The sequence below is a fragment of the Microtus ochrogaster genome, chromosome 10, assembly GCF_000317375.1.
Source record: "Microtus ochrogaster isolate Prairie Vole_2 chromosome 10, MicOch1.0, whole genome shotgun sequence".
In the NCBI taxonomy this organism is placed as follows: Eukaryota; Metazoa; Chordata; class Mammalia; order Rodentia; family Cricetidae; genus Microtus; species Microtus ochrogaster.
In genome coordinates this window covers 59858967-59870837 of record NC_022016.1, presented here as the reverse complement: position 1 = coordinate 59870837, position 11871 = coordinate 59858967, and the positions used below count along the sequence as shown (strand labels likewise).

At 49.2% G+C, this 11871-nt stretch overlaps 1 protein-coding gene across 3 annotated transcripts in view; it reads left to right on the top strand.

The window, feature by feature from the left end:
- Nucleotides 1-11871, top strand: part of Inpp5b (inositol polyphosphate-5-phosphatase B) — a 69833-nt gene that overhangs the window by 2967 nt on the left and 54995 nt on the right. Inside the window, exons 4-7 of one of the 3 annotated variants that reach the window (XM_026781934.1) lie at nt 1631-1728; nt 1875-1904; nt 3046-3156; nt 8330-8470. In XM_026781934.1, the coding sequence (XP_026637735.1) occupies nt 1631-1728; nt 1875-1904; nt 3046-3156; nt 8330-8470 (380 nt within the window). Of the gene's footprint in view, nt 1-1630; nt 1731-1874; nt 1905-3045; nt 3157-8329; nt 8471-11871 lie in introns of those variants that run through there. The other 2 variants (XM_026781936.1, XM_026781935.1) reach the window with 2 other exon arrangements.

Genomic DNA, 11871 nt, shown 5'->3' with positions numbered 1-11871 from the left:
AAAAAAGAGATTAATAGCTGAGAGTGGTGCCACAGGCCTTTGATCCCAACACTTGGGAGGCAGAGGCTGACAGGCACCTGTGAATTCGAGGTCAGCCTCGTTTACATAATGAGTTCCAAGACAGCCACAGCTACAGAGAGCCTGTCTTGAAAAAGTGTTCATTCAGTGTTGCCTAGCAACACTGCAAATTCCACGGGAGCAGAGGGAGTAAATAAAACCTGTGAAGGTCTTATAGCTCGTAAGTGAACCTCAGGGTCTCGGAAGAGGGCTTTCGACATTTTCTGATCTGCCGCTCCAACTTGATAGGTGGGGAAACTGAAGTACAGGGAGCCGAATTGGCTTTGTAAGTCTACACTGTCCCTGTCACTGACATGCTAGATGGCACCAAATCGGATTTTCTTCCAGCTGTGAGGAGTTATGCTTTGGTGACCTCATCCACAAACTGCAGCTTTTCTGGGCACTGTGGATGGGGAAGGCCTGAGGCACAAGTACGGCTAGGGCACTGCCAGCCACGCACTACGGACCGACAGGTTATCACTAAAGGAGTATTGGCACAAGACACCCCTAGACCAAGTTCTCAGCACAGAGGAGATTTATTTGTCCCAGAGGGCCAAAGGGCAGGGAAAAAGAAACAAAGACAGGAGATAGAGGGTAGGGAAAAGGCAAAAGGTAAAGGAGAGGGGAAGGGATATTTTCCCAGAGGGATAAAGGATTACATCGGGAGAGGAGACGGATGTGGTCCATAGGCAAACAGCAGTTTATAAGGGCAAAACGGGAAACCCCATATTAGGATGAGGTGTTTAATTTTGGTTGGGTATGTTAATTAGGAAGTCAAAAGGGGGCTTTTGGTTGCTAGACTTCAATACTTTGATAGCTGGACATTGGTGGTCAGCCTCAGGGAGAGGAAGCACCAGTAAGAGATTGGTGGCTTCAGGTTTAGCAAGCAGAGGGGATGGGGGAAGAGCAAGGTCTGCCAGAGCCATGCTTGCCAGGCCCAGGCCTTCCAGAGCCCTTCATCTACACGCACTGCAATGCTGCAGGCCTTTCTTTGGACTGCCAGCTCCCGGATAATGACACAGAGACTTCTGATTAAGTAGGAAAGCTTGACCTTAGCTTAGGCTGGTTACCAACTTGCTCTTAAAACTTAAATTAGGTTGGGCGTTGTGGCGCACATCTTAAATCCCAGCACTCACGAGGCAGAGGCAGGCGGATCTTTGTGAATTCAAGGCCAGCCTGATTTACTGAACTAGTTCCAGGACAGCCAGGGCTACACAGGGAAAACCTTTCTTGGAAAAACTAAAACCTAAAACCAAACAAGCAAACAAACAAAAAACCTTAAACTAACCCGTTTATATTAAACCTACATTCTGCCACGTGGCTCATTGCCTCTCTTCAGCACCTCACACCCAACTTACTCCGAATCTGGCCGGTGAATCTGCCAATTTGCCATCTCATATTCTTTCCCAGAGTTCCTATCTCTGCCCAAAAGCCCTATCTGCCTAGCTATTGGCCATTCAGCTCTTTATTAAGCCAACCAGAAGGTAGCTTAGGCCAGTGAGGAAGGAAATTTTTAATAGGAAAAGATTATCCCAAGACTTCAAAATGTACCTCTTCTGCTTCGTGCCCTCAGTCTCTTCCTGTATACACACCGGAGGATGGCCATCACAGGAGACGATGTATCTCTGGACCAGATAGTGCCGCTCTCAAGAGATTTTACGCTGGAAGAAGGTGCTAGTTGGGCTGGGTGGTATGAATGACTCTCCTCCTCCCCATCTCCATCATCTCTGCCCTTACTGTAGGGGCGGGTAGGGATGGAGGAGGATGTGAGACAGGGGTGTTGAGTTGCTAAAGGCATTCTCATTTCCCTCCCTCAGTGTCCCCAGATGGTGAAGTCTACATCCTTGGTGAGTAGTCTTTTCAATCTGGGTTCCTGTTGGGGCACTGGGACAGGGTCTTAAGGCAGAGGGAAGGGTGGAAATGAGAACATTCCTCGGTGGGTGTGATGCTGCGTGCCAGGAATCCTAGCATGTAGAAGGTTGAGGTAGGGGGATTGCCTTGCCTGGATGATGTAGTGAGTGTTAGGAATATTTCCTAACAGAGCCACTCCACCGATGCAAAATAATCCCAATCAAACCAAATCAGACCAATAAAAGATATCCAAGTTTAATTGACACCTGAGCTTCTGGGTGGCCCCAAGGGGAAATGGGAAGCAGCCAACATGACCACTGGCGAGGAAGAGGGAAAACCATGTGTTTATTTTCTGGGGAGCGGTTTAAATAGCCTGTGGGAGTGGTCTTGGCCTTTCCTGGGGAAGGGTCAGGGTTCAAGGGGCAGAGGGGAGGGGCCTCCAAAGACTGAGGCCGAGGCTGGGATTACAGTGAGTTCTAGACCAGCCAGAGCTATAGACTGAGACTCTGTTTCAAAATCCAACGACAAAAAAGAAAATGCTTGGTTTGGTGGGATGACTTAGTGGAGAAAGATGCTTGCTGCTAAGCAACTACCTGAGTTTGAGCCCCAGAATCCACATGGTAGACCGAGAGAACTAGTTCCTGGAAGTTGTACTCTAGCTGTGTCACAGTGTGAGCACAAGCACGTGCATGTGCATGCATACACACACACAAATAAATGAGTAAATGTAATAAAAAAGGAGACTTTCCTGATACCCATACTGTGGTAACTGAGACCCTGAGTCAGACTGTGCCCCCACTACCAGCTGTTTTCCATCCCTCACTCCCTTGTCACTGCATTTAAGTCCTCCCCAGTGCTTTCCATCACCTCAGACATCACTGGTTGTCACCACAGAGCTCGCTCTTCCTCCTCTTCTTCTTCATTTTTGTTTTTCAAGACAGGATTTCTCTGTGTAGCTCTGGCTGTCCTGGAACTCGCTCTGTAGACCAGGCTGTCCTTGAATTCACAGAGATCTGCCTGTCTCTGCCTGCCGGGATTAAAGGTGTGCACCACCACTGCCCGGCTGAGATTCCACTCTTTAAAGTACATTTTAGTCCTTAGCTCCTGGTGGCCTCATTTCTTACCTCTTCTCTACAGGCTCTGATGTGACGGTACAACTGGACACAGCTGAGCTAAGGCTTGTATTCCAGCTACCCTTTGGCTCACACACCAGAATGTTCCTCCAGGAAGTTGCCAGAGCCTGTCCAGGTAGGGAAGAGCCAGATTTCCAGGGAAGACAGTGTTAGTTGGAGACACTACAGGCGTGTGTCACCACACCTGGCCAGCCTTTGTTTCACCGTTTTGGGTTTCTGAACCTGAGTGGTAACTGGGCTATGACTCTGAGGATATGGGACTTCTTCCAGCTGGTAGTCCCAAATTCTCTATATCCATAGCTACAACTAAGAAAAGTCTGTCAAATGGTCTCTGCCCTTAAACTCTACTCTGTTCCCCACTGCAGCTGAAGAAAAAAAAAAAAAAGTCTAGCTTTGACCCAGCAGAGAGAAGCTAGTGGCCATTTGACAGAATTTGTTTAGTTGGGAGGTCAGCCAGGCAAGCAGAGGAGTGTTTGTATATAGAGCAGAGGACCAGGGTTACTACGCAAATTCATTCCTATGCTAGGTGCTGGGGCTCAGGTGCTCACCCAGCGCCATTGCAGAGGAGTTCCTTTAAAGCTAACATCTTGTCTCTGCAGGAATGTACGGAGGGTTTGTCTCCTATTGTAACTGCCCATATTACATTTTGGCTCCAGGCATCTCATGAGATGTGTGACTGGCTTTGGAGACAAATTGGCTTTGGGAGTGAAAGGAGATCAGGTCAAGAATGATAGAGCCTTGAATGGTTAAGGAGTTTAAGTGTTATCCTATAAGTAGGGGAACTTTACCTCTAAATCATAAAATAATAAAGATAATTAATTTATGATTGTTAGTAATGGTTGTAGGTAGGGATAACAATAATTCAGGTTGGGTAACCCTAACGTGGAAATACAAACTGGAAATCCTCCAAAATTCAACATTAATTTTTGGTTTTGTTTTATTTTTTTGAGACAGGCTTTCTCTGTGTAGCCCTGTCTTTTCCAAAACTTGTTCTGTAGACCAGGCTGGTCTCGAACTCACATCTACCTGCCTCTGCCTTTGAGTGCTAGGACTAAAGGTGTGTGCCACTATAACTGCTCAAACTTTTTTTTTTTTTTTTTGCCCAGGGCTGCCTCAAGCCTGCTAGGTAGCTGAGAATGACATGGAATCCCTGATCTTCCTGCCTCCACCTCTCAAATGCTGGAAGTACAGGTCCAAACGTCCTTTCTTAGTTTTCTTTAGGCAGGGTCTCCTATAGACCCGCTTTGAACTCCTGATCCTCGTGGCTCTATTTCTCCAGTGCTAGGGTTACAGGTGCGGGTCCCCATGACTGGGTTTTTATAGTGCTGGAATCAAAGCAGGCCTAATGCAGGCTAGAGCGCTACCCTACTGAAATACAGTTCCATCCCTCCCTTTCATTCTTACTTCCTTGTTTTTCCAGACAGGGTTTCTCTGTGTAATATCCCTGACTGTCTTAGAACTCCTTCTGCAGACCAGGCTGGCCTTGAACTCACAGAGATCTGCCTACCTCTGTCTCCTGAATGCTGGGATTACAGGTGTGTGCCACCACCACATGGTTTAGACTCTTTCCCATACCATAACCTTACAAGGTAGGTATTAACAGCATCTCAAGCTTAGTGAGGGCAAGTGCCCTGCCTGCCTATATGACTAGCAAGCTAGTAAACAGCGGGTACATCCTAGGTGAGCCAGAACTTTCTAGATGTCCTCAGGATCCTGAGGCTTTTGCTCCAGGGCTTCCCTGGCTGGTGTCTTTCCATATAAACTGTTGAGAGACAGCTTCCTGAAGGAGGTGATGTTGAAGCCCAGACTATAAGGAAGAGCAAGCATTTTCCCCCCAGTCAGGCAAAAGGAGAGGAAAGGGCAGTGGGGCTTAGGGGAGGAGCAATTGGTGCGTCTGAACTTGGACAGGTGTGGAGAGAGCTGAGCCAGAAGCTAGCAAAGGCAGCCCATGAAGAGTAACAAAGTACAGAGGGGCTTGGACTCTGCCCTGCAGCTTGTGCGAGAGAGGCCTTACTAGAGTTTCCAAATGTTTCCAATTAGCTTTGCAAGTTTGAGAAGCTCTTCTGGCAGCAAGTATGAGGGCAGTGAGAACCTGGAGCAGGGAAAGCAGTAGATGAGAAGGTATGTGCTGCCGGCGGTGGTGGCACACGCCTGTAATCCCAGCACTTGGGAGGCAGAGACAGGCGGATCTCTGTGAGTTCGAGGCCAGCCTGGTCTACAAGAGCTAATTCCAGGACAGGCTCCAAAACCACAGAGAAACCCTGTCTCGAAAAACCAAAAAAAATAAATAAAAAAAAAGAAGGTATGTGCCATCGTGGGTCAGGCATAAAGAATGAGGCTTAGGGGGCTGGAGAGGTGGCTCAGCAGTTAAGAGCACCGGTTGCTCTTGCAGAGGCCCTGTTGTGATTCCCAGTGCCTACATGGCAGCTCATAACTATCTGGCCTTCTTAGGTAATGAGATTTTCAAGGTACACATGTATAGATGCTGGCAAAACATTCATTCACATACAATAAATTGGTTTTTTAAAAATGAGGCTTAGACCAGGAACATGGCCGTGGGGCTGGGGAAGAAGGGTTAGAGAGAGAGTGAGGAAATCATTCTGATGGGGTCAAAGGTACCATGAGTTTGGGTGGACAGCTTTATCCCAACTGATCAGAGCAGTGCCTGTACATACTAGCCATGAGATAAATACTTGCTGAGTGGATGAACAGAATGCAGTGTTGTTACCTGTGGTCATGGTCTGGGCTCGGTGTTTCCAGGTTCTTGGCTTCTTGTCCAAATAACTGAAAGAAGAGCTCACACGATTTGCAAAAGAAGCAAGCTAATTTCAGCAAAGCAAAGGTAGTGAAAGCTGTAGAGGGAGACATTGTACAGATTGCCAATAGGCTGCCTGAGTGGGGGCACTCAAGGGCCCTGTGCTACAGCCTAGTGTTACAAGGAAGTTGTTACTAAGGGGTGTAGTTTGGGCTGTTCTCTATTTTGATTGGTAGGTTTATATTCATTTATTCATATATTCATTTTTTCCTACTGTGCATACTCCTTCCCATAATGCCTCTTGATTTTAATCATATGCACTTCCAACTGTGCACAGGCATGAGATGGTAAGTAGAGACCTTTCTCTAAAGGATTGTAGATGACACGATGTCACCTTAGTGCCAGTGCACTCACAACGAGTTCAGGCTGGGTCAGGCCTTCTATCCTTCACGTGTAGACAGACTGGGGGTAGGACTGAATAGGAAACTGTCTAAACGTGATTGATATCAGAGGTAGGGAAACTAACACTATTGTTTAGAGGTGGGAGCATGTGTAGCCCATCCAGGTAGGAGGCTGAGGTGGTTGTGAGGTTGCTAGGTGCACTGTTCAGAGAGGGGTGTGTGTGTGCACAGTATGTGCAAGTGAAGGAATTAGGAAGCCAAATGAATTATTACAAGAGGTGTGTGTGTGGTGTGTGTGTGTGTGTGTGTGTGTGTGTGTGTGTGTGTGTATGTATGAGAGAGCCAGGCAGAGACATAGAGAGTGAGAGATGATTGATTAAGGATATGTTACTTTTTGGCTTAAGGGTCTGTCTTCCAGATCTCTTCCTCTCTTCCTTGTTCTTTCCTTGGGGGTCCACACCCTGCCTGGGGTAAGCAGGAGGGAAGCTATGTACTAACTCTTATTTCTCTGGCTATTACGACAAGGAACCTGGGTGGCAGGGACAGATCTTTGGCTATCCATCAGTCAACACTTATACTTTTCATGTGAAGGGATTAGGGTTCAGGATGAGGCTCCAGGTGAAGGAACCAGGCTGTCCTCATTAATCCTCTCTGAGTGCCTTGGCCAAGAAACAACACGTAAAGAAAGGAACGAGCTCACATTAATGAGTACCTACTGTATGCTAGACATTTTTCCTAGCTATCTAGGCAATGCAAAACAAACCATGGGGCTGGAGAGATGGCTCAGTGGTTAAGAGCATTGCCTGCTCTTCCAAAGGTTCTGAGTTCAATTCCCAGCAACCACATGGTGGCTCACAACTATCTGTAATGGGGTCTGGTGCCCTCTTCTGGCCTGCAGACAACAGACATACAAACAAAGTAAGATAAATCTTAAAAATATTTTTTTAAAAAGGAGAGGGGCTTTAAAGTGTTGTGTATAAGCTGACACAGAAAATGTAAGACATGTAACCCGAGACCATTCAGGAGCTGAAGTAACAAGATAGGTTTTGACACTAAAGCCCACAGAATGCAACCGTTTCAGCTGAGACCCCAGCTCAGCCACTTCCTGTATAAGAACATGGTGGTTCTTTTACTTCTTCAGGCCTTCATTTTATGATCTGTTCGATAGAAAAAAAGGAGAGATAAAGTTGCCTTACCTAGTAATCTAGGGGTGTTGTGACAGTGGTTGAGGCTGGCTAGGAGTTGGTGGTACTAAGGAACATTGAAAACAATTTGAAAGCAGTGTCCAGTCATGCCACAGCCCAAGACTTGAGCTTAGGTCTCCTCAGTATGATGTCCTTACAAATCCAATTCAGTTGGGTCTGGTTCATGCAGTTCTACAAGCTGAGCAGGCAGGACAACAAGAAGGGTTTAGCAAGAAGGGTTAATGCCAGGGCTTGGGAGTCAGAGGCAAAGGTTGCTCAGAACTTCTGGAGAGGAGGGGTGCCAATCAAGTTAGGTATACCTATCCTGGAAACTAGCTGTTATAGACAAGGCTGGCCAACTTCTGATCCTCCCAATTCTATGTCCTGAGTTCTGGAGTTACAGGTGTGTGTCCCCCCACCCCCCCACCGCCACCAGTTTTATGTGGTACTGGGTATCGAACCCACAGCTTAGTGCATGCTAGGCAAGCTCTCTATCTACATCCCGAGGTCCCCAGAGAGCTTGTCTTAATAGTATATTTCATTATATATGAAATATAGCTTATTTCTGGGTTGTGTGGAGTGGCCAGGAAGTTGCAGGTGGAGGTTGGCGGTAGTTAGATCCCCCAAGCCCATTCTTCAGTGACCGCTTCCGTTTAAATCTCCTACTTATCACCCATTTTGTGACCTTGCATTTAGCTCTTCTGAACTTAGTTGCCTTCTCTATAAATTAAGATAATAGTTCCCTACCTAATAAAAATTCGCTGGATAATGACGCAATCCTGTTTTGGCAGAGCACTTTCATCTTCATTTCTGTTAAATGCACTTCCTATCCACGCTGAGCAAGAAGAAAGCGGGCTCGAAGAGTCTTCACCACACACAGTCTTACAGAAGTGCAGCCGGCTTTTCAAACCCATGGCTCAGTCTGTGTTCCATTGTCCCTGCCCACAGGTTTTGATCCTGAGACGCGGGATCCCGAGTTCCTGTGGCTGTCTAGATACAGGTGCGCGGAGCCAGAAACCCAGTCGCTGAAACCGCGCGAGTGGAACTCGGACGCGGGTACCCCGAGCGGGTTCACGCTTATTGGAGGAGGCAGGTATCAGTCTCGAAATGCACGGCGAGGATTGGAGGATATCTTGCTTCAGGAGCTGCATTCTGCTAAGGGGGGGGCGGAACCACGGAGGAGTCTGGATTTCTATTGGCAGAGGAGGCACACGGGGGCGGGACCGTGGGAGGACGGAGAGCGCGCGGCGGGCGGCGGGATGAAGTGCTTGAGGAAGCAGACTGGGAAATGTCGGCAGGCGGCGGCTCTCGGGAGCGCGACTGTGCAGGTCGGGCGGTCGCTGCGGAGCGGGGCTGCGGTGTCGGGCTTCCGGGAGGACTGGCGGGTCGGCCGATGGCCTTGTGGGACGAAGGTCGAGCTCTTGGCCACGGGCGAGGCGGGGGATGCTGAGGTTCAAGTTCTGCCGGGAAGTTCCTCTCCGCCGGGAGTGAGGGCGACAGGCCGGTGGTCCGCGGGTCCCCGGGAATCCTGAGGCAGAGGGTTTAGGGAAGTCGCGTTGGTGGCCGAGTGCGTGACCTCGGGCTGCTTGTTATGCCTCTCGGCCTTTCGGTTTCCAGCCGAGGTAGTTCCTCCGCCCTGGCCTTGGAGAGGGTGGCGAGTGTCTGGGGGGGTGTGCGCGACGGGGACAAGAGTCGTCTTCGCAGGAGGTGCGGTGTGTGCTGGCGCTCCCTGTGCGCCACAGCCGCTGGGACAGAGTGGCTGGTTCGCGCACGTAGCCGGAGTGCAGGGGAGCCCTGGCTACCGTGGGATCCTCAGGGGTGGCCCTCGGGGATGAGGTGACAGGTGAACCCAAGTACGTCTTTTGCCACTTGTCCATTGATTGAATAATGTGCAGCACAGAGGCTAATTGTTGAACCCGATATTGTCCTTTGCAGAGGGAGAGAGAGGCTCGAGGCTGAAATTTGGGTCAGCCCTATGGTTTAGGGCTCTCTGGTGGTTGTTTTTCCCCAAGGTGTTGTCCACGGAGCATCAGGCTCCTGAGGGCTCTGGTGCAATCCCGAATCCCCATTTCTGCCACTCCTGTCCGTCCTCTGCTGGCGACGAAAGCCTGTCAAGTAGCCTTGTCAAGTATGGTATGGGCCAGGACGTTTGCAATGACAAGACTTGGAAAGTATGAGGATTGGGGCCAGGTGACACGTTGGGCAAGTGTTTGTAAAAAACGAGAGGAAGCTAGGTAGCGCTGAGGACTTCCTCGAAACTACCGCGATGGCACCGAATCTCCCCCTCCACTCCCCCCCCCACCCCGACACCCATGGCACAGATAGTGCGCCTCACAGGCTTATCTCAAGGCCCACTGCGCGCCTCTTGCTTCAGTTTCCATGACCCGCTGGCTTGTGGTACTGGCACTGGTGAGTGTTTAAGATGAACATCCTCTTCTTGTCCTTCACGCTGCCAGAATTGCTGTTCAGTGGCGAACAGGCCCAGTGGCAGCCCCAAGAGGTGGGTCCTGGCTTCAGCCCACATCCGGGAGCTGGGCTTTGGGGAGTTCTTGGGCTTCTGGTAGAGAGAGATAAACCATGAGAAATCAGGCCAGCCAGCTCTGGAAAGGGTTATCTGCCCCAGGGTGAGAAATGTGCCCTGGTCGCAGAAGCATTCATTTCGCTTCACAAAGGAAAAACTGGCCACATGGTGGATTTTGCTTTGATTTTTAATTCAAAAGATTCATCCCCGTCATAATACCCAACAGTGTGTGAGATTACCTGAGTAGCTGCTAGGTTGCTGCTGTTAAGATTGGAAAGAATGGTACCCAACCAAGGCCCTGTTTTGTTTGGGTCAGAGTTGCTCTGGCATCCACAGAGAGTTGCTTCCTCTGTAAGAGATGGAAGGAACCCTTTGGGCCACCTCTAGATGCACCAGTAGATTCAGCTTCAGTGGAAACAAGTAGTGGATTTTGATTCTTGCCACGTGTAGACTGGCAAAATACCCACTTCCCCAAAACCTGGGGAACTAACCCGAGGCAGAATGCTGCCTCTCAGTGCTTTTGGTAGCCAGGTGTGGTAGCAGACGCGTAGAATCCAAGCACTTGGAAGGCGGAAGCAGCAGGACCGGGAATTTAGATTTATCTTTAGGCATACCTGTGAGCTCAAGGCCAGTGGTCAGTTGGGCTACAGGAAATGAGACACCATCTTACTAAAACAACAACAAAACCCAAAACAGGCCAGGCCGAGGTGCACACTCCTTTAATCCCAGCACTTAGGGAGGCAGAGGCGGGTGGATCTCTGTGAGTTTGAGGCCAGCCTGGTCTACAGAATGAGTTCCAGGACAGCCAGAGCTACACAGAGAAACCCTGTCTTAAAAAACAGATAGACAAAAGCCCCAAACAAGCTAAACTAATCACAGGTAAAGCTGCTGTTCTTCAGGAGCTGACATCCTGATGCAGAAAGGCCTCCTGTGTAAGTAGGGCTGAGGAGGCAACGCTCCATCTAGCAGCAGGGTGGTCCTTGTAGGGTAAACAAGGGCGTCTGGAAGGTCTGGGTGTTTGGGGGGCAAGGTGAATCTAGTTTTCACTGCATCCCTTTTCCTTGTTGGAGGAAGATCTCACTTCAGTCATTCTTTCTCCCAAGCTCCTTTCTTTGGTTTGTGTCAGCTGAATTCAAGAGGCGGGGGAGATGGCTTAATGAGTAAAGTGTTCACCTCGCTTGTATGAGGACCTGAGTTCGTATCCCGGGATCCCGGGTAGAGCCAGGTGTAGAACCAGATACCATCATGGCCTCTGTAATGGCAGGGTCCCTGTGGTGAGATGGGGAGGTGGCGTCTAGTGAACTCCAGAAGCTCGAAGGCCACCTACTCGGCTCTATTCGGGAATGAACAAGAGACTTTGTCTCAAACAAGGTGGGAGGTGAGGACTCCAGAGACACGTGCAGACTCCTCAGGCCAAGATCTAAGTAAGAGAGCTCCGGAGTGACTTGATGTTGATGGGACTGTAGTGGGGAAAGAGACGGAGCTAGTTTTTTTTTTTTTTTCTTTATTTGTTTTGATTATTTTGGTACAGGGTTTCTCTGTAGCTTTGGAGCCTGTCCTGGAACTCGCTTTGTAGGCCAGGCTGGTCTCGAACTCACAGAGATCCAACAGTCTCTACCTCCCATGTGCTGAGATTAAAGGTATGTATGTGCCACCACCGCCCGGCACGGAGCTAGTTCCCAAGTCTGTGTCTTCAGCGTCACGGATGTCTAGGTGCTGGGCTGTGGTGTGGAACTGCAGTGGCTGCTGCTCTTGGTTTCTGGGGCACCATGGTCTTGTTTGGACTTTGGACAGGTCACTGTTTCAGACAGTAGCTGATCTGCTTCATTACTTACTTTATCGTTCTTAACTTTGGGATGTTCTTTCCTTCCTTAATAAGAACAGAGTATGGCTTGGGAGGAATGTCTCATTATTGTTCACTGGCAACCAAAGGGCCTCTTAACTCATTCAGCCCCACTGGGGACGCTGC